Here is a 25,549-nt window from a genome sequence, read left to right as displayed (position 1 = left end):
CGGATCGGATCGGATCGGATCGGAGCGGAGCCGCTCGGAACCGTTCGCTCGGCTGGGCTCCCCTAGGCTCAGAACCGCCCGGAACCGCTCGGCTTGGCTCGGAACCGCCCGGAACCGCTCGGCCCGGCTCGGCACGTGTGAGAGAGTGCACTATTACTGATTAATGACTCCAAACCCTTCCCCATTTGTGCAGGGACAGGTTTGCACCCCCCGAGGAAGAGCCGAGTTTAGGGAGCCTCTGGTGGCCAGTTTGCACAMGAGGGGGTGCAGCCCCCTGAGGACGCTACGAGGCAAATCCTGTAAGGCGAGATGGTGCCTCTCATGGTGCTAACTGCCCTCCCTGACACAACTCGCCCTCTTGTGAGCCCCCTCTTCCATCGCGAAGGTCTGATGGGGCATTGCTGACACAGATGCAGCCGTAGTGTACTAGAAGGCGTCATAAACCATCAAAGASCCCCGAAGCGCCCCCAGACTCATTTATGAGGCCTTTCACCAAAGGACTGGAAACTGCCCCCCTCGGCTCAGCTCACCGAGCCTGAGCGTATTTTAACCCATCGGATTTGGTGTTTCCCGGGATTCTTCCCCCATTCCTGTGGACCATCACTTTCACCAAAGGCCACCTAAGCTGCAACAATCAAGTCTCATCACAAGATCTACGGGTGGGAACRGCTGGGGCTCTGCAGACCTTTTATTGCCCTTCTGATGAAGCAACAATGCATCCAGCAAAACTTCGTTTTTGTTTGTTTTATTCCAAAAAACACTTCAGTACAAATGGTTTAAAAATATCATACAGAGCTGTTCAGTTTCTTGGAGTGCTCTCTCCATTGACTAAAAATAGAAAAGCAGAAAACTCTTTCCACTGGCAGAGTTTTCCTGGGAAACCAGGCTCTTTTAATGCCCTGTTCTATTTCCTTTGCAGGGTGGGATAACCCTGGGACTGGTCCCATAATCAACACACTGCCCCAGCCACCAGCACCTGACCAACAGGGCCAGCTGCCATGTCCCTGCACCAGGGCTATGATGCCTCTGTGAGGCACACGTGCACTTAATRTTATTGTTCCATGCAATTTCCTTCTTCCCTGATCCACACTGACTGCAGACATGCCTGAGAGCTATTGCTATCATCCTATTCCATTATAATGTGCTGCTCTCTCAGCCTTGAGGCCACTTTACCATCAAGAGTACTTCCCTGGGAGGCTCCTGTGTCCCTTCTGCCACCCAACACTCTCCTGTCTGGGTGCCAGAGAAGATGCTGCTCCCTCCCAGCTTCTCACCTCAGGGGGCACACAACATTTCAGGAATTGCACTCCCTCTGGGCTGAGAGCCCGTGATGGGCATAAACACAGCAAAAACAAGCAACCTGTGGCYAACTCAAAATGGGTAATGTGACAAGAAGCTGCTACTGTGTGACTGAAGACATTCCCTCAGCCAGGCTGAAGGAGATGGGAAAAGGGAGATGAGAAAAGAAGTGGCACAACCGTGGGGAAGAAAGTAAAGTACCGAAGTGAGCAGATGTATTACCAGTCTCAAAAAAAAGCCTACCAAAAAAAAAAACAAACAAAAAAAAACCAACAACAAAAAAAAACCCCAACCAAAATAATCCTAGAAAGGTTACAAAAGGGGATCAGAGCAGACTCTGCACTTCCGGAAAAAAAGAAGTTCTGAATCTACCTYTGCCAATTCTTTCTCTGGGTTCCTAAGGGTCCCAGGATGTCTGGCCAGGCAGCTGGTGAAACACAATTAACAGGGRCTCAATTGTAGGTACCCAGYTCTTCTATTGCAGGATGAACCACCKCTGTCTCAGTTGCCAAGCACATCCCTGTCTGAAGCTGAGTGCCTCAGTGGCAGTGGCCACATCACCACCACCTGCTGCTCCCCCTGTGAGGTAGGTGGGTAATTCTGCAAGGATCAGTTATCCTTTCAATGGCATGTMAAAGCCTTACCATCAACCTCTAAAACCCTACATAAACTCTAAGCTATCCAAAAAGGGTACCCCCAAATCCCAGTATCTGCTACTGTCAGAGAACACCTAATATCCCACGTGCTACCACCCAGCTGAGAAAACATATGGCAAACAAAGGGGCAGGTATCTGCCAGCTGAGTGCAGCTCAGTCTGTGAAGCTTGCCATGACTTTGGGAAAAAAAGTCCAATAAAATTAACAGCAAGGGTTCTCATCAACTGAATGGGATTCAGGATCATTTTGAGACAGGTCACTACCTTACAGTGGCTAAGCCCTAAATACTAACACCCCTCCTCCAGGCATCACTGACTACCCCATTAAATAGCCATTATCCAACATGCTAYTTAATGCTCTTGTGGTGACAGTATGCCCAGGTCCAGGTCCTACTGCCTGGAAGCAATGTCAGAGTCAGCCTGCTGCTCGTGTTAAAGGTAAGTCTGAGAGATCAAGAAATAAGTTAATACTGATCTTCAGATTTCCACAGTGAGCTGAAGAGGAAAAGAAAGAAATCTCTACAGTTCTGTTTTCAGCCATTCAGAAGTGATCTCRCTGTAGCTCTTCTTCTTTTTCACTTTGTAAGTTAAGGTTTGGGAATATTCAGACAGCAGATGCTCCCAGTAGCATGAGACATCCTCCATATCCAAGTGCTCATTGATGAACTGACGTCCCCTAAAGACACACAAGGCRCAATGAGGACTGTTTTCCAGTTCCTACAAGAGTCATTAGTTTTGTTTTGGATGTGTAGCAACTTTCACTCTTCCTTGTTTCAAATGAGAAACAACATGCACTGTTCTGTACCATCTATTTTAATTTTACAGTTTTCGTTCATGCTCACAGCTCTGATGGTTGCAGTGCTTTTGCTATCCTCAAGATGGTATTTGCTATCTGGGATAATAAATATCAGATTTCACTTATCACACACAGCTAGAGCAGCACTGATGCTGCCTCAGAAGCCAGCCTGGATAGATAATGTTTACAGTACAGACACAGCTCCCAGAAGTCAGCTTGCCTCATACTGAGACGAAAGCTCCCAACCTCTGCCAGCTTTCCGTGGGGTTCCTGACATGGGTCACATGTGAACCAAAGAGCTAAGCACAGAATCCTGTTCTCTGCTTTTCCCTGCTTGTTATGAGTGCTCTAGCCCTCCTGCTGTTAGTGCAGAAGAGCAGTTGTACTGCACCCTACTAATGCTAGGTTGTCTTTGATGGGCAACCCCTTCAAAAGCAGTGTAAGAAAACACTTTGGAAGAAGACTGCCTAATAGCCAGGGAGGACACACAACTTACCTCTCTGAAATTTCTTGTGCTATGGCATCATTTTCCTTTACAAACTGCAAGAGCTCCCTAMAATGAAGAAGAAAAAAATAAAGCTATGAAACAACTGGCTCAGTGGAGAACATGATCCCTTAGCYAAATTGTTGGGGAGGGTGAGGTTAAGAGTCTACAACTGAGTGAAGGTGCCGCTCACCTCAGAGTRCAGAGGAAACTTCTTGTCTTGATTGTTTCACATCAGTTCTGGACAACATGCTGAAATCTGGGAGCTAACATAGTTTTGGCCCACTGATATGCTCCTCTTCCCCCTTATCTGTGCTGCAGGGCCCACGTGCAAATCTCAGTCAGTGTCTAGTGCCTGCTGATTTCAGTGAGAGAGACAGGCCTACACATTCCAGTGAAACTGTACTCGCTGAGAAACATGAGCAAAGGATTCTTTGGGGGCAGAGATKAAGAGAAAAGACTGTGATCTCCTGAAGTCTTTGCCTGATGCCTTGGAGTGGAGACTCTTCATGGCCTAACACAAACCATCCCACCCTCCCAAACACGTTCCTATGGAATGCTCCATGGAACAGCCTCAGGCCTCCCACCTGACATCAGAGAGGTCTGACCGGACKGGGATGTAGTGGACCCAAGGCTTCAGCTGGGGGTAGAAGAACTCCAGCCACTCTTCTCCAACATGAAAGACGAGTGAGCCGCACAAGAAAAGGTGTTTCAAGCGGAAACTGGCTGCCACTCCCCGGAAATTAAACAGGTACCTTAAAAAGGGTGAGAAAGGAGAGGGACYTGATTACACATTTTGTGTGAGGAAATGCACTAAGGTGTGCTGGTCTCCAAGAGCAGTGAACCTTCCCTCACAGGCAGCTGGGGGCCTCCCTCACACTAAGCAGTCACTAAAACTGTCACTTAAACAGAGGACATGCATTTATTTTAAGCTTCTCACRGGAAAGGTGAATTGGAGTAAAGGATGTGCTAGGTGAGTTTCTGCTGTCTGTCAAAATTCAGTGAGAAAACCAATAAGAGAGGCTTTACCTCTGATAAACGCACCTGCCTGCAACAAACYGAAGGAGGCCTCATGGACAATTGCCAACAAGGCATGGAAGGTCTCAACATGGATCCAATGACCCTACRGGGTCAGCCAGATACTGTATCAACAACAAAGAAATTTTTCCCAATTCTCTCTTGTGTTGCAGTGAAGCTTTTCTTTTCATTGTTGTGCTTTGCCACGTCTATCTCAGGTTATTTTCTCCTCTGGGATTCTACTTTAATCTGAATGTAATTGTTTCGTATTAACTTGGGAATGCAACCYTAGGAGGTTACATGGGCCAGCACACAACAGACGGACTTCGCAGATAACAAAGAATCCACAATTTTGTTTTCAGTGTTTTCTGCCAAGTTAGTAAAGTGGGTTTGACTGCAGCAAGGGGGTATTTCTCTTAGCAAACTGTATCTCAGAGGGATGTTTGTTTGCTTACTTGTTTTCTTTTTCAAACCCACATTTCTCCGATTATCTGGAAAGCCAGTTTTGCTACAGGGAAACCTCCCCAGTACCTATAACTAATCTTTGAAGCCAAACATTCTGGGCTGGGGGAAGTGAGTTCTTCCTTTAATGAAGCTATTTTGGGTGAGATGGAGTTTATATATTATATATATTTTGGGTAATATGGGAATTACAGCTAAACTTAGTTCAGCAGTAAATTACATGAAGTAAATCTGAAATTATTTTGCATCATTTGTTTTACCTAGGAGCTCAAGACAGGGACAAGGAGCTTGTTGTATTAGGAACTCAACAAATATATGTAGAGATGTAGCAAGAACAGTGGCCTGGAAGCAAGGAAATGTCTCTGTCCAGTTCCAGACACAGCTCCCACCATCCATGACATCAGCCAAGCCAGCCTGCTATAGCACCTACACTGAAGGGAACAGCCATAAGTTCATGTTGACCCTACCACCCTGGGCCACAAAAGTGTGTGAGATCTCAGCCTACACCATATGATGGGCTGAGGAGCATCAGAGCTGGGCAGTGTATGTGTAACAGAAGGGAGAAATCTGGGCAATAGTCTAGTGAAATACAAAATGAGACAAGTCAATCACATTTGCACAAAAACACAGATTCAGCCAAATGACTGAGCTCTTGTATCAGCAGATCCTGGCTGGCAGAATCACAGCTAGCACRAGGAAAAGCAAAATATCTGACACACAAGTGCATACACACTAAGAGTTTATATTGTACATAGAAACCTGTGAGAGTATTACACCAAAAAACCCTCACTAAAGAAATTAAAGAATAAAAACCTTTGTAAATCAAAACCACATTCTCCCAAACAACATAAAAAGTATGAATTAATACTATGTCTGCTATCAGATTTCAGGCTCTCTCCTTTACTACATACACCCAGTGGCAGCACTTGTCATGCTAAGCTCCCAAATTTTTAACTGCCTTACATCTGCTCACAAACCTTCCTRTCTACATGGAGAAGGTTGTTGAGTTAGACCTTAAAATAAAATGAGACCCTACACATGCAAGGAAAGAATAACCCACAGGCATTGAACAGCTTTACTAATCAAAACTCTTACTTGTATTTGCAGTGATCAACCAGTGGRATTTCCTTTGCAGGAGGCTTTCCTAAGGTGTCCTTAAAATAAACAGAATTTTAAAAAAAATCACTAAGCTTCAAATGGTGATTTAATTTATTTTCCTTCTCAGTTAGAAACAAAGGTGATGTGTTAGAATCTTCCATTCCCACTTCTGAGAAAACCTTCTCTGGTGGGCTGTTGGTAGAATTATAAAGAACTCCCRGCCCTTCAAACAAGGAAAAAAGCTCAGTAAATTACACACTGCCTGTAAGTGAATGCCAGCACAAACACATTAAATGATAATGTTTTGTTGGCAGCTACAGAGTGGAAAACAGCTTGGGACAATGGATTGTGTTAAGCCAAGTGTAACCGGATTAGCCAAGACTGTCTGGAGAGAGCTGGACTGTAGACTAAGTATGAAACTAAAAAGTTATCAGCAACAGTTATCAGAAAGTTATCCACAACAGGATCGAGAAATGGAGAAAACAGAGAAAGGTTTAAAGACTGACAACACCACAGAGGCAGCTCAGAGACAGAAGGGGAAGGGTTGGCCAATTTTGTTGTGGGAGACGAGGAGATTGGCAGTGATTCATTTTCTTATGTGTTCTGCTTTCCTTGAAAAGAAATGTAGAAGGAAGAAAAGTGTTAGGCCTGCCAGGCTCTAGAGACTCCTTCCTTTGATCTGTCAGAGAGGTGCGGCCATCAAGGGAACTACAAACCTCCCCCACGCTAAAGGATCACCCACAACTCTCCAGAAAGATGTTTCTCACTCATCAAAGCCATCTTGCAATGCCACCCGCTCTGGCCTTCACACTCAAGACAGACAAACACCCACACACCTTTTCAGACTTCCAAGCCTGGTTTTTAGTGTACTCAGCGTCAACAAGTTCTGGGTTTTCTCGGGACAGCAGGATGAGGGGATCTCTCTCAGGGCTTGTTCTGAAAAAGAAATGCTATCTCTAATTGCCAATCCACATGACTCAACACAGCTAACAAACTACAGGACTCAAAGCACTCCTTCTTTCTGAGGCTGACCTCCCTACGTGTCCCCAAAACATTCTGAAGTGTGTACCACAGTGTATTTATGTCCAAGGATATATTAACAGAAGAGAATGAGTCATGGGTACCAAAATTATTTGAYTTACTATATGTTTAACAGCATTATTTAAACAATTCCCAGGACAAATCCTGCTTCCTTTGGGCTTTATCCTGATGGGTGCCAAATGCTTTAACTCCATCCTTAGATACAGTGAGTTAAGAGATGCTCAGCATCTTCAGCAGTGATCCCTCTGACAAGGACTTTAAAATATTACCAATAAATAAGGTTATGACATCCCTGAGACACATTCCTCATCACCTCCTGAGCCTACCTGTAAGCCATCAAATCCTTCCCTGTTGGGGATGGGGAAGAAACAAAATATGGGGTTTAGCATTGTTTCAAACTGTCACTGGAGAGAGGCCAAAACTAATCTTCTCTTATCCCCCACCACTCAGGTAACTTAAGGCCAGAATACTTTTCATTCAGTGTGTAGCACTTGCACAGCAAATAAAGCATTCACATTGGCAGGAAGCATGAACAGCAATATTAAATCTTTAAATTTGTATCAAGCACCTGCAGTTCCCCTTCACAGAACAAAACAAGAGGGTTCCTGAGGTGACAGTTTTAGTCATTAAGAAATAWAGTAGCAAATCCATCACAACTTCTGTTTCCAATATTAGGTGATTATAATAAACTAGTAGCAAACGGCAATCATTATGGAGAATAACTAATGGTGCAACACTGTACAACATGTCCCACTTTCCTTACTTTTGGAAAACACACTGGGTTACATTTAATTAGTGATTAGATCTTGGAGACATGAACATTTCTACATACAGAGAACTGTCACGGCCTATGTTGGTAGAATCTTCAGTCGCAGGAAAATATGCTCACCTGGATCCTCGGAAATATCCTTTAGAGATTTTTTTCTTCCATGGCCATTTTTCTGCAGATCTGAAAATATTTTTTATACAYGGCAATAAATGATTTAATATAACCATGAAACAGCACTCTCATCAGCTTTCACAGCATGATATCTTTTTCTAGTCTTCATTTTTGATGGAAATCACTTTCTTCATAATAGAAGAAAAAACCTCTCAGCCAGGTCCAATGAAAYAGGTTTTCCTGTGAATACTATGTTTAAGGCAACATGATATAGGCTACTTTCCAGATCACCTTTCAGTCAAAACAATGTATTACACACAACCCCCCACCAAATCTTGAAGGGTATTCAAAGTTTACCTAAGATTTGAATCCACTTTTTGTTCTGTGGTTTTATTTTGCTGTACTTCATTGAATATGGATAGTGTAAAATGACTGAAAAGTGTCTAATCAGTCATTTCCCACTACAAAACAAAACTACCAATCAACAAACAAAAAACCCACCTAATGTTTTGCACTTAAAACACAGGAGCTTACTGTTTTCCCTAATCACTTTCATTTTAAACCCAATCAAGTCCTTCAAAATAGCTGTTCACCTAGAGTTTTTTTCTGCCARTGCAGTCACCTACCTCACCTCCTCTCAGGGAAACTGTGACATACTTTTCTACTGCACCTAGTGGAACATACAGATCCTCACTCCCAAAGTGATCTACCTGTGCAGGACGAGCTTTGCATCTTCTTGTAACCCAGTGACACAAGTGAAAACACAAGGATGAGTAAATGCTTTGGACCTCCATAACATTGGAGCACATTAAGCTTTAGCTATGAATAGTGACACAGATTTTCAGATTCTGAAGAGGGAAGGATTCAACCTTGCATTCTGAAGTCAAGTTATTTACATAGAAGTGTTTTTTGATATTTTGTTTCTATGTTCACTCACTGTTGCACAGCTGGTTTGTCACTCCTCATGGGAAGCAGCCCCTTACTCTGCTAGTAAATGAAAAGATACTGCCAAAGGAAGACTCCCAACCAGAAACATCTTGTGCCTTAGCCCAGTAGTGACTCTTGGTTCTTAGGAATGATTCCAGGTTTTTCTATTGCACAATGACACTCAAGTGAAAGCAGATCTAAAGAAGGCTTTCCTTTAGCCTTCCAGAATCTTATACAAACATCCTGGATCATCCCTGCAGTGAAAAAACATAGCTTCTAGAGAAGTGGTTGAAAAGAAAGAAAAATATTCCTGTATGTCAGGGGAGATTTCTGCAGGCAAAAGATAACTGCTACTTWATTGACAAACCTGCTCTCCCCAAACTCGATAGCAATCTGGCCCACACAGTATGAAGGATGCGCATAGTTTGTCCTCTGCATTTCTTACTAAAGGGTTGCAAACAGAGGAGCTAATTATAACTTCCAGTTACATCATCCAAGGTTTCTATGGAGAATTCCCATAGAGCACTTAGGCTGTAGGTAGTTAATATAGGCAGCAGGACAGATCACAGGCCAATGGACCTATGGTCTTAGACATCAACACCGGCCCAGTGATGCTCAGTGAAGGATGGCCTGCTGTCTTCTGTGAAACCTCCCCCCACACATAACCATTTCCAAAACATACCTTCTGAGGTCCTCTCTCATGAGGTCCCAGCGCCCTAAACCTGTTGGATAAATTGGCCAAACAGCTGGTCCTCCTTCCCAAAATGTCCAGGCAGGATACATGATATCATTGTATTCAGATGTCTTGAAAAAAAGGAGAGTAATGCAAGAATGAGAGTAATATCTACATTGGTTTACTGACTAAGCCCACCAGTAACAAATGTTCCYTCTGGGAGCTCTGGTGGCTTTCTCCAACACACCTCYTTAAGAGGCCACAAGAGMTTTGCAGTCACTATTTGCTGGGGTTACAGAATCACAGAACCATTARGATTGGAAGGGACCTCCARAGATCATYCAGTCCAACCYCCCTGTCAAGGCAAGATCACCTAGAACAAGTTACACAGAAACATACCCTGGTGGGTTTAAAATGTCTCTAGAAAGGGAGACTCCAYAACCTCCCTGRGMAGGGTTCATATGAAGACAGCTCAATATTGAAATGGGTCAATGATTTTAAAAAGGCTTTGTCTTGCTGTGTGGTGACRTGGGACTTTCAAGTAGAAAATAGCAAAAGAGATCCATGATGCAGCTGATTCGTAAACAGCAAAAGACCTGAGCTCAGCTCACCTTTCTAAAGGCTTGTGCCTATGTGTAGCTACAAATGTTTTCTTCTGGTGATAAGTCAAAAGGCATTATTATCTTCTCAGAGAAAGAAGCACTTAGAGACACTTTGACATTTAGGTTTCAACACTTCAGCTCATTCCACCCTTCCTAGAGATCATTTRACAATTCACTGTAACAAATATCCAGGTCATGTAAGAATTCCAGTTCCTCACTCATATTTGGTTGCTTAAGTCCCCACGTATTATTGGAGGAAAGACCAGCACTTCACTGAGTGCCCTTCCATGAAACCAGACTAAAGGCAACTTCCATRCATTAGTAATAAACTTCCTACACAATTATCCATCTATCCACCTGGAGATACTGGAGAGTCCAAGGCAAACAAGYTAGTTAGGAGGTTAGTGCACATAGCATGTGAATGGGGCTGAGGAATGGATTTGTCCATGCACAGAAAGAAGAGGCTTGGGAGAATGCAAACGCCATCTCCTACTGCCTACTCTCCTACTGAGRGTTCACACTCTTTTCTGAAGCGCGGAGCCAGAATGAGCAACACACTTTGATTACAAGAAGAGAAATTTCAATTAGATAATGGGAAATAYGTTTTCATTCTGACAGACATCAAGCTCTCTCTGTGGATACCCTGTCCTCAGGGATACTCAAACCTGGGCAGGATGCAGCCCACAGCTCCTACTCTGAGCAAGGTGCTGGAATGGGTGACCTTCTGAGGTCCCTTCCAGCTTGAACGAATGTGTGCATCTCTATCTGTTCCCTCTCAGTCCTCCTACAGGGAGGTAACAAACCACAACAGCTTCATAGTCAACTTTTTGAGATGCAGAATAGGACAATCCTTCAATCTCTCATCCTTTCAGCCTTAGAAAGCACACTGGACCAGCATCTTGAAGTCTTCCTAACAGTGGCTGGTGAAAAGTGAGCTGTGCCGAGGTCACTGGGTTTCAGGTAAGGATAGGGTTGAGGTTACAGTTCAGATACTGGACAACAGTGAGTGCAGAGCTCAGTTTCTTGCGGTGCCCTGCAAGGGACCCAGGAACAGAATGATAAATACAGCTGCAAAGATTAAATTCCTTCAACCTACTCTGCATCAATTTGGGTTCTGCTGGCTAGAGTTAAGGCTGTGCAATGGTTCAGGGGCAAGACAGCTTGGCTTTACTACTGCATCCAGCAGCGAGCATGGKTGTTGGCTGACAGTGCTTGCAACACTATATTGAAAAACCAGAGAGAATTTTAGATTCAGTGGGGAGTTATGGGTCACTTTATGGTTCAGACTGCATGAGCTTAAGACCTGGGTTCAGAGTAAGATGCTGCAAGTTAGCAGAAACAGAGCTGGGTTTGAACTAGCAAGACCAAATAGGTTATTGCTTCTCTTTGTATCCTACTGTCTGCTGGACTTCAGCCAAGGATCAGGGGTTAGGCTGAGGAAGTGCAGGATTTGGGCAAAGCAAGATTAGCCAAAGCTTGAGGTGTAACAACATTTTATTGGAAAGGATGAGATGCTGTGCTACAGTCAGATTTAATAGTGGGAGAGRTAGGAAAATGCAGGAGGGCTCTTGAGTCTGGGAACAGAGAAGCAAAGAGTCATTGCCTCCATGCGTCTGTGCACCTCTGTTTGTGTGTGCACATTTCCAGATGGAAAAGGGAATTGAAGGGAAAAGAGTTCACAGAAGATGACAATATTATACAARAGAAAGTAAGAAACACCTATCTCAGGTACCACAAAAAACAGACGAAAATATTTGCATTAAATGAGATCAACTATATGACAACTGACATGATCTAAAATCTTTAATACTGCTGATAAACTACGGCTACAATTTTAACAGAAGTATTGTGGCAAATGACAGCAATGCTGGCACGTATCCCATCCAGCTGTGCATCATTCCAGTGCAGCAGAGGTACATTTTCTGACCTGGAAGAGGAGCTAATGAGGGGAAAAGCTGATCTATGAAATCGATCTGCAAGTCTGTCTGCCAGAAAACTGGAAGCAAAAGGAAACAAAGGGCAGAAAASAACAAGCAATTGTGCTGCATAGAAAACCTGCAGAGAACCATCCTCAAAAATAYATTCCCAAGGGAAAGAAGGGCATGCATGTCTTGGAAATGCTCAGCTTTTAAATGTGTGTGTACCTTACTGAAGGAGAAGACGGGGATGATGGGTTTTATCCACTTGGGAACCTGGGGGTAGTCTCGCACATTGATCACCATTTCCATGTCAGGAAGGCGGTGGATGATCCCCAGAATGAAGTGCTCAATTCCACTGCATCTGTGGAGAAATGACATGGCAAAAGAGCTCTAAGAAGGAGGTAGACTCCTGCAGCCTTGCAGGCCTTTCTCTGTACAGAGGCAGAAGAGATGGTGAGCCTAAGCCACAGCACGATGTAAACTCAAACTGCCTAGAGCAGCCTCCAAGTCCCACTGCAGTATGGACATCAATGAGGCAACACATCCTGCTAAATCTAGCCTGATCTGCCCCTTTCACTGGGATCTCCCATCCAACCAACCCTTTGTACACTGAAATGCAWCAGTGCCTTTCTTACTGATACATTTAAGCCTAATAGTTTATTTTTCTGGGCCCTGCTTTGATGAGGAATTCCGACCTCTGAAATACCACTAGGTTCAATGACTTTCAACTTGKCAGTATTGGAAGTACCCCTCTAGGGAGAGGAGATCCTCTGCACAGGTCTTACCTTGCAGGGAACATGCAGTCCTGCTCACGGTACAATTTGTTTTTAATTATTTGGTAGTGTGTCCCGAGCTTTCGGCTCACAACATCTGACATYGTGTCCTTAGAAATGCCACCTCGAAAAGGAGACAGGTCCTGCTTCCAGACACTGAAACAAAACCATCAGCCATTATTATGTATCACAGGGAGGACACTGTGCATTAAATTATTGCARTATGCAGAACAGGCTTCTAGCTAAAACAAGCTCCATGTAGCTTCTAGGAGCACTGGTGTGAGAATTTAAGTCACTTGGAAGTTCCTCAGAGACTCATAGGTCCAAGCKTCACACTTTTACCTACTTGCTGTTTGCCTGAACACAAAGCCCAGCACAGGCCAACTCTAGTTACTCTCCCACAAAAGTACCTGACATACCCTGGCATGTTTTGGGTAAAAGCCTTCTGCTTACTTCACCCTAGGAGCTCTGGCCCTCCAAAAATGACGGGGCACACCATCCTCACACAATGTCATGCTATGTAGACATCAAAAAAGAAGGTAACAATCTAGTTGCAAGAAACACTTTYACCCAGCAACACTGGGTGCAGTGAAAGCTGGCCCAGGAGGACAGACTTAGGCAGCACGTGGTCTATGACTTCTGCACATCACCAGTGAGCTCCAGGAACACAGTATGGAAACACAAACCTAATGAATATAAGAACACACAGAAGGAGGATGCAACTTATATAAATTTAGTCTAAATGTCCTCAGATCTAACTGCTTGGARCAGCTAATGAACATTGTCAGATTGTAACAGACAAGGAAACATCCTTTGCTTTTAGGCAGACATTGCATCAATGTTTCAGTTCAAGAAAACAGTGTCGGAATGATCCCATTGTGTGGGTGGCCAAACTCTGGTATAGGCTGCCCAGAGAGGATGTAGAGTTTCTTTGGAACGTTAATGTTGAGGTATTTAAAACCTGACTGGACACAGTCCTGGCAACCCTACTTGAGCAGAGGGGTAAGACTTGATCTCAAGAGGTCCCCTCCATCTCSAGAATTCTGGTATTTCCCAGTTGGGTAGAGAGCAGTAAAACTATGTCAGGAATTGCCACTGTGCAGATGGTCTGACCATAACAGCATGAGCAGTCTGGCAGGGATGCAAATGGGATGAGCTTGAGAACATGAAGGGAGTTGCAGTACCATGGCACATCCAGAGCCATCCCAACTTCTTGTTACTATTGACTATCATGTTCTGCAGCAGATTTGGAGGTTTTAACTGCTTGGGAAGGTCTTTTGCCCAAAGCTGGGTAGGAGCTGGTGGGGTGTATGTTTAAAGAATAGGATATGTCTTTAGGCTGTATCTGGATTTGCATTTAGGAAAAAGACTGGAAAGCTCAGCCAGAAGAGACTTTCCCTCATCAATATTTCAAGAGCAATGAAGATCAAAAACKCCAAACAGAGTGTACAAATAGTTGCTCGATATGACTCATCTGATTTTAAAAGCCAATATGGTACTCAAACCCCAAAATGAGTGAGCATATCTGATACTTTTAAGTAGGAGGCTTAAAGTTGGGYATCTGGGTTCCTGCATCTGAAATCCTAATCCTAAAGGACGAAGAATATGGTAAATCATTCTTAAATTCCTTTTCCTCCTTTAAATAAAAATCCTGCTTAGAGGCATCAAACCCCCGAAGTCCTACTGAGTGAGAAGGCAGAAGTGGGTTGCTAWGATAAGTGTCACCAGCTATGTGTATGGTTTATTGTGTGGTCATACACGAAATGCCAACACATTGCACGTTCAGCTGCAGAGGGTAAMAAGGAGTGTGACCAGCGGTGGTGCCACAACTGCAGATGTGACACCTTTGGACGCAAATGTTCCCTAGCTAATCCCTAACCCACCAGCGCAGCCGAAAGAATTCCCTCCTGCATCCGGAGACCTGCGCAGTCGAAAGGAAACCAGTCTCACCTTTGGTGGCAGCTGCAATTTTCTTTTACACACGGCTCATAGGCTTCCACAGCTTTCTTAATTTGGCCAGTTATGGTTTTCCACTTGGCATCTAAAACACACAGGAAGGAAAAGCCTAAGGATTCGATCCATCCGCCAGCAGAATAAGCGGCGGGATGGGGAGGCGGGGAACGGGCAGCGGGTCCGGCGTGCCTTTCAGCCCGGGGGCCGCCACGGGACGCTGGGGTCGCGGCCCGCCCGGCCTCCCGGCCCTGTTCCGCACTCCCGGCCCGCCGTCCCGCCGCTCACCTGCCGCCAGGGCGGGCTCCAGCCGGCACAGGGCGGCCGCCATGGCCCACAGCGCCAGCGCCGCCCGCCCCGCGGCCATGGCCGCCGCACCGCCCGGCACAAGATGGCGGCGCCCGCCCCGCGCGGCTATGGGAGCTGTAGTTCCCGCCCGAGCGCTGAGGGGCGGGCGGCCATGGCCGTGTGGTGACACCGTGGCGGCGGGCTGCGACACACCGGGCTGTGCTGCACAAGAGCTCGCCGTGCGGTGACACCGTGGCGGCGGGCTGCGACAGATCGGGCTGTGCTGCACAAGAGCTGCTACCCAGAGAAGAGCTGAGTGTGCCCCTGTGATAGCGCCCCCAAAATCCTCCCGGCTCCGCCCTCAGGAATCCCGCCCGCCTCACAGAGATCCTGCGCGCCTCTTTGCTGGCCCTCACTCCGTTTGGGCTTTTTTGAGGAGAATTTCCCAGGACACCTGGATTCAYCACCCAGCTGGTCCATCCTCTAAGAGGCTCCTTCTCCCGGCCCGACCACTTGGCTGTTGCCAAAGCCTAATTCGATTTTGAACATCTAGAGTAAAGTCACAAATCACACCATTACAGTATAAAGGTTCAGACTGATTTGTATGAATTTCTTCGCCGCTTCAAAGCTGTGGATTGCAAGGTATCACAGAATCATCAAATGGTTTGGGTTGGAAGGGACTTTAAAAATAATTTAATTCCAACCTCCTATCATGAGCAGGGATACTTTCCAACAGACAGTTGGTTGATCAGATCTCCATCCAACCTGGCCTTGAACATTTCAGGGATGGAGGAGACACAACTTCTTTGGGCAACCTGTTCCAGTGCCTCACCACCCTCACAGTAAAGAATTTTTTCCCTAATATCTAATCCAAACATACACTCTTTTTGTTTTAATCCATYCYTCCTCATCCTGTCACTACATRCTCTTGTAAAAAGTCCCTCTCTATCTCTCCTCAAGTACTGAAGGCTGCAATGAGGTCACTCCTAAGCTGTGTTTTTTTCCAGGCTGGACAAACCAAATTCTCTCAGCCTTTCCTCGTAGGAAATTCTCTCAGCCTTTCCTCATAGGAGAGCTCACCCATCCCYCTAATCATCTTGGTGGCCCTCCTTTGGGCTTGTTCCAACAGGTCAATGTCCTTCAAGGATTAGATGATCTTTAAAGATTCCTTCCAACTCAAACTATTCTATGGCTCTGTGAAAGAAGAGAAACAGCAGAACTGAGAACTGCTGGTTGAACGCCATTCAACATAATGTGTAGGACCTTCTCTTTGCAAAATGGTTTGTAAGAATATAGTCGTCAAAGTTGCCATCCACTTAGTGTTTGGTACTTGGGTCAGCTTAGTCATACTTGGCCATCCTTCAGGAGACAGATTTATTAATTTGGTGCCGGATGCAATACCTGTGCTGATRAGCAGCCAAGTGAATGTAAGTCGGAGGGATGGGGATGAGTAGGTACTATCCAAAGGTGAATCCACACCAGTCAATCGATGTTTGTTCCYAAGGCTGAATGTGGGAAGGTCTGTCCCATCTTCATAAAATCTTTGTATTCAAATGTCAACACTGAACATTTGTTTTTTCTTGTTGGATGGCTTTGGATTTCAAGAAGAGGTGATGTGGCTGCTCAATAATARGAAGGAGCCACATTTACAGTAAGTTGCTACAGAGTGAACTCTGATTAGCCACAAAAGCCTCCAACTCCACTTGTCATAAAGGCCTCTTGTGTGAAACTGAGTTGGTCCTGTAGGTATTTGTAGTTTTGGGTGGAGAAATGATTACCAGAAAGCAGAGCAAAGAGGAAAAGTGTGTGCTGACAAGGAGCATGAAGGTTTCCCAAGGACTGCCAAATTCCAGACACCAGTAGTTCTATTGAATTTGCAAGACTGATAAAATTCAGGCACTGAGTCTCACTCTACGCAAGGCCACAAGGAATACTGGGATCAGCCACTGGCTATGTGACAGGAGGGCAGCAGCTCCTACAAGCAAAATCTACAGGATCATGTATGCATCCATTGARATAAGTGACTTTGAGGGACTTTATTCACACCTGCTTGGAAGGTGCCAGTGCCAGCACAGCCCTCTACTGGGGTTGTCCCTATGAGGGAATAAATTAATCTTTGTRTATTATCTGCTATTAATAGTAACAGCTTCCTAGAGTGAAAACCTTCAGTACTTCTGGCTGTCTTATCCTAAACTCCTGTTGCACAGCCAAAAATTTTTTAAGCAAATCAGGAAAATTAATCCCTTCTTTTCATCTTCTCCTAGAGATCCTGTGCCTTCCTTTTGATTTCTATATAGGGTCTGCTTTCTTTCTTTTTACCTACAGTCTCTCTCAGAGCTGCAGTAGTCCTAGATCCAACTGGAGGCTGGTCTGAAGACTCCCTCAAAAGTGTCAACCTTAGTAAGGTAAAAGCAAAAATTTTGTCAAAACTCTTATATATCTATATTTGCCTCCACTGGCCTCAGTCTTAGCCACCTCTACATCACTAATTCACCCATTATTTCTAGCAAAGTTTTCTGTCTTCCCTCTCATGTTCCAGACCAGATTTTCCTGCTTCTTTCCTGGCTRACTGAATAGAAACATCAGCACACTCCTCCAACACCATTTCTGTTTGTTTCTCACAGCTCTCTGCTAGTCTCCTACACAGCCAGTAGAGCTGTAGTAGTTCACTCTGTAGCAAAGGTTATTTCGGGTACTTTCTCTGAAGCAAATAGTAGGAGTGGTAGTCAGCATAAATGTTTAATAGGCCCTGAGAGCTAAGACTTTAAGATGAAGCTCCTTTTGAAGCTACATTTACAGCCTCTGCTCTCCCAGGCTTTGTATAATGAAAGCACCCCAGGCCACTGTGGTGTGGTTTTGGCATGTGCTGTAGTTCCCCCCAAGCACCTTGGATGGTTGTAAGCCTCAGAACCCCTTGACTCTCACTTCAAACACAGCCTTTGCCTCACCTTCTCTACCTTCTTAATTTCCTGTAAATCCAGGACTCTGTGCAGGAGCATCTGGCTCTGATCTTTGATACCCTCCCTCAAACACAGCCCCTCCCTCATTTTTTTTTTCTCTGCCAAATCAAGCATAAACACCCACAAATTTACTTTCATCATGTTCCATGTGCCCGGAGTGGAAAATCACTTGGCTGTAAATCTGGTGTCCTTGCTTTACATATTCAACATAGGTTAGAAGAAGGGTGCTTGGGAAAGGGTTTGGTTCTCCAAGCTGGTTATAAGACTGAGTTGAAGAAAACATACTTCCTACAACTTGAGTTTCTGTCAGAACCATGGCCTGGCATTTCTAATTTCTGCCCTCTGTTTGATCAGGGATGGCAGTGGTGGCTCTTCTCCTTTAATTCCTCCTTTTGTACCAAATGGAAATCCTAGGTTTCCTGAACTCCTCAAATAATGGGGAATATTTTATATGAAGCAGAGGGCAGAAGGAAGCTGTACAGGCTGCTGAGCTTCAAAACCCGTGATTGACATTACCAGGGCTTCTGGGGATGGGTCCAGCCTTTCTCATGAGAAGCCACACAGCTTCTGGAGAGTCAAGATTGTTTCCTATTGGTGAGATACTTGTGGAGCTTCTTTTCCCCTTGGCTCTGAGCTGTGTCCCATACCATGCAGCCCTATGGAGGTGTTGGGCTGTGGCTGTCAGGATTCAGGAAAGCTGGCCACAGCTGCAGTACATGGCTTAGGGATGTTTGGTATTGAATATTCAATTATTTTATGCAAAGGAAGGGAATTATAAAAGCCTTACAGCAACTGGAACACTGCAGTGGGAAGTGTAGTGCCAGAATAGGAGACCCAGTAAGGGTTGTGGTCATGAACGGAGGCTCAGACTAAGACTCTACAGGGTCTGCAGAACCCTGGGGTTGGACTGGGCAAAACAATGTAGGAAACACCAGGGTTCAGTTTTGATGGAACCCCATCAGTGTGTGCCAGTGAAGGAAGTCAGTAACCCAGCCCGAGGATTTGTGAAGGCAATGGAAACAATGGAGCTTCCAAGAAACAGTGGGAAAGGCCAAGGTCATAGTTTAAGTAGTTTTGCCTGCTGTGAGAGCAACACAAACCAACTACATCTGGGAGAAGATGCAAGAACTGCAGTGGTTTCATCCCTTAAGGGATTTGTATGTGCCAGAGGATTCCTGTGCTCATGACAGTGATGATAGTGTTGTAAAGAATTTTTCATATTGGCAGCAGAGTGTAGCAGCCCCAAAGAGGAAGGACAATTATTTAGTGTGAACTGAATGTGTAAGTACACGTATGAACATGGGGTCAGGAATATATCCAAGGTATTTTATTGGTGCCCCTTAAAATGGCACAGACAAATCCATCTTTCTTGGAGGTGTTAGGAAAACTGGGAGTCTTGCACAGAAGAATTAATAAAGTTCTGGTTTCTCCTAAAGACACAGTACTTGTCACTATCAGTGTCACTGCTGCAGCTACTTTTTTTCCTGAAGATCACCACCACTGGAGAATTCCTAGATGTTTGTGACTCCATAGACATTAAGTCACTGAAGTTTTTAAACTACTGAAGTGTGGAACAGTAATAGTGAGCATATTGTGAACTGGGGGACTAAAAGTCACCAATACCCCTGCACAAACCAAAAACAGGAAAAAGCAAATTTGTAGTGGTGGAGCATGAGGGGAAATGTTTGGAAAGTAAAAAGCCTTTTGTCGCATCAAGAGGATGTATTCGATATTTGCACMCATTTGCCTTTGCATTTGAGTCACAGGACACCACCACAAGCTGAAATTGAGCACATTCCTATAGAAAAAGCCTTGGCATTATGCCACAGCTGTAAAGACTTTTAAAAATCTGTTTGAGAGGCCATGTTAACTGAAACTGATCATAAATCACTTTTTGCCTTTGCCAGTGGGGATCTGGCAAACACCTTCCTGCAAACAGAACGTCTCTTTCTTTAGCTACAGTTGTATAACTTGCAAATTGAATGCGAACCTGAGAAAGATTTAGTAGTTGCAGGCACACTCTCTAGAGCCTTTGACAAAAATTCTGTGGAACAAAGTCCCAGGCTAGATTATGGATATGTCAATTGGGGAAAACAAAACAGAAAAACCCAGCCTAGTCGGTTTTAAAATGAAATGCAGAATTTTATTGCTGGTGGTTTGCTGAGGACGAGACACTGCAGGATGTAATTAAGGTTCTACTAGAAAATGATTTGCACAGCTTATTCTGTCCCTGTTTCAGTTTAAAACGATTTAGATACCACTTCTCTGAGGCATGAAGAAAACTGATCCTTGAAGTGTTGCAGGAAAATAAAGACACAGAAAGCCATTTAGAGCCTGAAGGCAGTGTGAGACATCTCTGCCTCCCTCAATAGTCAGAAACACAAGTGATGTGAAATGGAGGAGTGCGTGCTGGTGGAAAACACTCACCCTCTGGAAGGAAGTTAAGGAAGTAGGCTGGCATCAGCTTGGTGTGGGAATCCTGAGCAGCCATTTTCATAGTGCAGGGTAGTCTTTGAGGGAAGGCACTACAGCTGTATAAGGGAGCAGATCGCTGCTATCTGCTAGCTGTGGATTTCATATGCATAACAACACGACTGTCAATGGACTGCAGTTCAGTGCAATCTCATGCTAATCCCTGGTGCCGAAATTCACCACACCAGTGGTAGCCGATGCCGAAACAGAGCCAGGAAGGGGGCAGTGACAATCTGTTRCACTCCTGGCACTCCTCAGTTGCAGTGGATTGTCAGATCTGCGCTAGAAGAAACTGATAGCATAATGAGGGTGGGTTGGTTGAGAGAAGCAAACAGGAAAAGTGGAACAAAAACATGGTGTGATTTTGTAGCCTGGGATTGGCAGTGTTTCATAAGTGATATGGATGCACAGTAACAGCGAGACACAATTACAGATGGGGTGTGCTTGGTGGAGACCTCGTGATAATATAAAAGGGGGTTGTTGTAGGCAGTGCATGCTGTGGAGAAAGAGATTCACATTTCCCAAATTCCACAGGGCAGTGGGAGAGTGTAAATTGCTGCCTTCCACATTGGTGRTGCTGGCTTAGAGTGGCTGTAGTCCAGAACAGCAAGTATCTTTTTAGCTTTTGGGCTTTTTGCTAGCCATGGGATGGGTTCTCCAGAGGACATGGGTTAGAACACAGGACATCTGTGATAACAGGACATTTCTCAGGGGAACAGACGCCTTGTGTGTTTCTGCAGTGTTCATTAGTCGGATGTAGTTGAACCTGTGTCCCCAGGGAAGCTTTGGAGATCTGCACCTCTCAGAAGCTCTCGGAGGAGGTGCTATGGTGTGGAGGCTTGTGCTGAACAGCCCCAACCAGAGCTCAGACAGCAATCCATGCAGAGCTCTTTGGGGTTCCTGGTTAGGAGTCATTCCTGGACAATGTGGAACATGGAAGTTCTTCCACACTATTTCAACCAGCAGCAAAATCTGTGTTCAGGTACAATGTGCTGAGCATTGAGAGGGCTTTGTTTCCTCCYAAAGTCCCAGTGCTTGTCATTGCTGCAGCAACTTTGCTTCCTGAAGACCATCATTGCTGGAGAATTCCTGGATGTTTGTGACTCCACAGACATTAAGTCATTGAAGTTGTTAAATCATTGAAGCATGGAACTGTAATTGTGAGCATCTTTGTTACAACTTTTTTTTTGCAGAGCTGCACAAAATTTGTGCTTTTCTCTATCCCAACATTGCTTGAATGTAATAGAATTTCCTTCTGYTAATAAACTGAGGCATTAAGTTTCTAATTTAGGGATGGGATAAAATGAGTTGTGCTGTGATTTCTAATCATGGGAGAACTCTTCTAATGTGCACACATTCAGTGTTTGTCGTATAAAAATGGTTCCTTAACAATGCCCATTGCAGCTAATTTGTAACTACACAGTGTAAACATTGATTTCTAAAGTTTTTTAATAGATCCCCAAGCTACTTAATTATCACTTACTGACCCTTGTTTTCTAATGGTGATTAGTTTAGTTTCCACAAACTTTGTAAGAGCTGCATCTCAGGTGGCGGTAATATGGACAATTTCTTATTCCATATTTAATAGGATAGGGTTGTCTCTAAAGCATTACTTGTTCTTGTCTTCCCAGAATTAGGCTTTACCTTTACAGCGACAGCCTTCTTAGGAGGACATTTTGAATGTTCTATCTGGTTCAGCTAAAGATTGTACTAAAGTCAAGGAGAAGCGAATTCAAAACAGAAAATATCCCAGGTTTAAAAAGAACTGCGGTTTAAATAAATCACAAAGTCTCTTGCTTGTGGTAGGCTTCTTTCAGGTCTGACACATCTTTTGGCCTACGAGCCTGTTAGATTCCTCAACACCCATGTCTATGTGACTTGAAGAAAGAGAGCAATCTGGTTTCTGAGAACAATTTGCCATGAAGAAAGTCTGCAGACTGCCTTAATCCCTACGGCAGTGTCATTGACTTRAGCAGGTAGCAGAGCTGAACTTCTCTTTTAGACACTTAGCCTTTCACTGTACTCTGCACCCCGCTACACTATTTAAATGACATTGGCTGTAAGGTGAAGAGAAAAGCTGCTTTTGACTCTCTTGAGGTAGAAAATTGGAGAAAGGCTCTTCTGATCAGAGAGCAGGGCTCCTGGAAGAGACTTCCAAAAGCAGAAGTTAGTTTTCTTGTCACCTCCTATTGTCAGAGAACTAGATCTGTCTTAAAAGGGATACTGGTTCACAGACACCCACCAGTCTGAAACAAGCAGTGAAACTTTTCTCCTTATCAAATACAATCTTACTGAAAAGTCAGAAAACAGGACTGAAGGATGCATTGGGATGCCTTCTAGTCCATCYCTCTATCCAATAATAGCACTGGTAACTGTCTGCCATTCTTGACAAATCTGTCCTTTTCTTGAAGACGTGCAGTCATGGAGCCTGCTCAAACTTGTAGCAGTTTTTGGCTCATTTTGGACTTGCTTCCCTYGTAAGTTCAAGTCCTGTCTTCTAATGCTGACACTGTAACTACCATGTAGCCCCTCCTAGTCCTGTCTGCTACATTTGAATATCTGATTTTTCCTGAGCAGCTGTAGAATTTTACATGTCTTTCTTGAATTACATCTTTTTTTCCCCCAGACTTTCCCGGATAATCAAAGATGTTTTGAATACTATGTCTGTTCTCTGGCATATTTGCAGCCTCTCCCAACAAGGTGCCATCTAAAAGTTTAATAAGCTCAGCCTCTGTTTCTTCATTCTTGTCATAATGAAAATATTGAATAATACAAGTTCTGGGAGAGTTCTCTACAAAATCTTTKCTTGATGCATCTTTGCTGATTGATAGAGAAGTAACTTCCCTGGATATGAAATTTCCCTCTCCTCCAACTGAGAGTCAAGAACAATAATATTCATATTGAGAAACATTTGGAGTTTAAAACCTTATACTAAGAAAAGTCTGCAAGACTGGGCAACAGAGAATATGCCTAACAGCAGAATTTATTCATGAAGAGTAGAAGATCCATGCTCTAGCCACAAAGTCCATAAACATTTAAAGGGAGATGATCTGCTCAAAGAAATTCTTTAAGTATTTATGCTGCCCTGCCAGACACCTACCAGGACAAGATATCTCCTGGCCTTAAAGCTGGAGTGTTACAGAAATAGTCTCAGCAGATTGTTGAAGAGAAAAAGAAAGCCAACCCACAAACCTGTGGATTTAAGCCTTTCGGAATGGGCATGACCTCTACAGAAAGCTTGGATATTCCTTAAAGGTTTTATTCCTTTGAGAAAAGTTCTCACAGTTTGGTACTTTTGACTTTTGGGTCAGACATTGATCTGGTGCTGGTGGTATGGTGATCTGCACGTGGTTAAATCCTTCTCAAACATCTTCTGAGGGTGCTGAGACATTCAAATCACCAACAGGAGGGCTTGAATTTTTCAAGGTAATGGTGCCTTGTACCTTCTAGATTTCAGCCAGCCTCCAACTATTTGCTATCAGGAAGACACTCCGCAGAAGGCAGGTTGTTCCAAATGGCTCTGCTTCAGTTCAAAGGGACCTAAACAGCTTGGAGAAATGAGTGAAGGGAGTCCCATGAAGCTCTACAARGGGAAATGCTGAGCTCTGTCCCTAGGCAGAAGTAACCCCAAGCCACCAGGATAGGCCAGGGACTAAGAGGCTGGAAAGCAGCTTTGCAGAGAAGGACCTGTGGGTCCTGGCAGACACCAAATTGAACATGAGCCAGCAGCGTGCCCTTGGGGCAATGTCATCATCCTAGAAAAACATCACCAGCAGGTCAGAGGAGGTGGTCATTCCCCTCCAYTCAGTACTGATGAGGCACAACTGGAGTGATACGTAGTCCTGAGGTGCTCAGTACAAAAAAAATGTGGGCTGCTGGAACAATTTCAGCAAAGGACCAGAAAAACTGTTACAGGCTTGGAGCACTTCTTAACTTACATGGGCAAAGGCTGAGAGGGCTGGGAGTGTCCAGGCTGGAGATGGGTGTGATCTTATCAATGTGTATAAATGCCTGATGGGTGGGCAGTAAAGAAGACAGAGACAGACTCTTCTTTACAGTATATAGTGAAAGAAAAAGAGGTAACAGGCAAAGCACAAGCTGAAACACAAGGGGTTTTTTTTTGTTTTTTTGGTTTTTTTTTACTGTGATGATTTGTTGAATAATGGAATAGTTTGTCCAGAGAGGTTACCAAGTCTCCATGCATGAAGATATTAAAAATCTGACTGAATACAGGCYTAAGTAATGTGCTCTAGTTGAAGCATCTTTGACCAGGGTTGAAACAGTCAATTTTCAGAGGTCCCTTCCCATCTCAATGGTTTTGTGAGTCTTGGGGACTCTTTAAAATATTCCTCTTGAACATCCATATACATCATCATAAACAGGGCACTGACTTGAGCCCCMGTTTGCACAGAAGTCCAAATAAGGGAATTTGCATTTTGATGTAAGGAAATGAGAGAAAAGTGTTTGTTCCTTGTGTCTCTAATACTTTGCAGAGACACCTTTTTGTGTGCCTAATTAGCATTTTACACATAACTAGCTCTAGAAAGGCAAAAGGAGGCAGTGAAGAAAGCCCTGTGCAGTGTAAGTGCACACCTTTCCATATCTACAGGTCTGGATCTGTGATCAAGAAACCTCTCACTCCGTTAGACACTTAAGCCTTTATTATCATAGTTAGTGTTYTCCTATCATTATGTTTTTAATTACAGGCATAGGTGGATATGTAAATCATCCCCCTTCTGAACTAATGAAGAAGCAATTTCATTTTCTTTCCCATAATGGGAGAGGACATTGATGAAGCCACAGCCGTGACACGAGGTACCATTACTTCAAATGATCTGTTTGAAAAACACATGATGGRGAGCTGTGGAGATGCCACCTGGAARGTCCATGGGAAGAGCTGGGACCAATGCCTAGTCAGGAACAAGAGACAGAGCTTGCTCCAAAGGCAGATTCCAAAGGGAAGCTTCATGTCTTTTTGTATTTCCACAGGGTATAGAGAAATGGGAGGGGAGAAGAAGACAGAGGTTGTGTATCAAGAAATGTTCTTGATGCAACTGATTCTTCTCCACACAGAAACAACCCAGCAGAACCTGGAAAGTTGGCAGTGAGCAAACAGCATACAGGATTTTATGTAAGGTAAATTGACAGTGTGTATTTTCCTCAGCTTCATACGTAGAACATTTCCTGTTCTAAGTCTAATTTCAACGTTCTTTTTCCCCAAGTTGTACAGTCTTTGTGTGTACTGCAGTGACG

The 25,549-nt window shown here is 44.3% G+C and overlaps 1 protein-coding gene across 1 annotated transcript; it reads right to left on the bottom strand.

Annotated features, from left to right (window-relative positions):
• Positions 1 to 1,575: 1,575 nt before the first annotated feature.
• On the bottom strand, positions 1,576 to 15,192 carry POGLUT1 (protein O-glucosyltransferase 1). Its single transcript, XM_057389951.1, has 11 exons — positions 14,865 to 15,192; positions 14,577 to 14,667; positions 12,639 to 12,782; positions 12,079 to 12,214; positions 9,342 to 9,463; positions 7,742 to 7,801; positions 6,648 to 6,747; positions 5,809 to 5,867; positions 3,822 to 3,989; positions 3,247 to 3,303; positions 1,576 to 2,630 (listed from the first exon to the last, which is right to left on the bottom strand). The coding sequence occupies exons 1-11, from the start codon at positions 14,941 to 14,943 to the stop codon at positions 2,474 to 2,476; spliced, it is 1,173 nt and encodes a 390-aa protein (XP_057245934.1). The 5' UTR covers positions 14,944 to 15,192; the 3' UTR covers positions 1,576 to 2,473.
• Between the last annotated feature and the right edge of the window lie 10,357 nt (positions 15,193 to 25,549).

Source organism: Malurus melanocephalus, unplaced genomic scaffold (assembly GCF_030028575.1).
Source record: "Malurus melanocephalus ecotype Western Australia unplaced genomic scaffold, MMel_1.1 scaffold_21, whole genome shotgun sequence".
In the NCBI taxonomy this organism is placed as follows: Eukaryota; Metazoa; Chordata; class Aves; order Passeriformes; family Maluridae; genus Malurus; species Malurus melanocephalus.
Note: the sequence above shows the minus strand (reverse complement) of the source record. Positions and strands in the feature narration are given on the sequence as shown.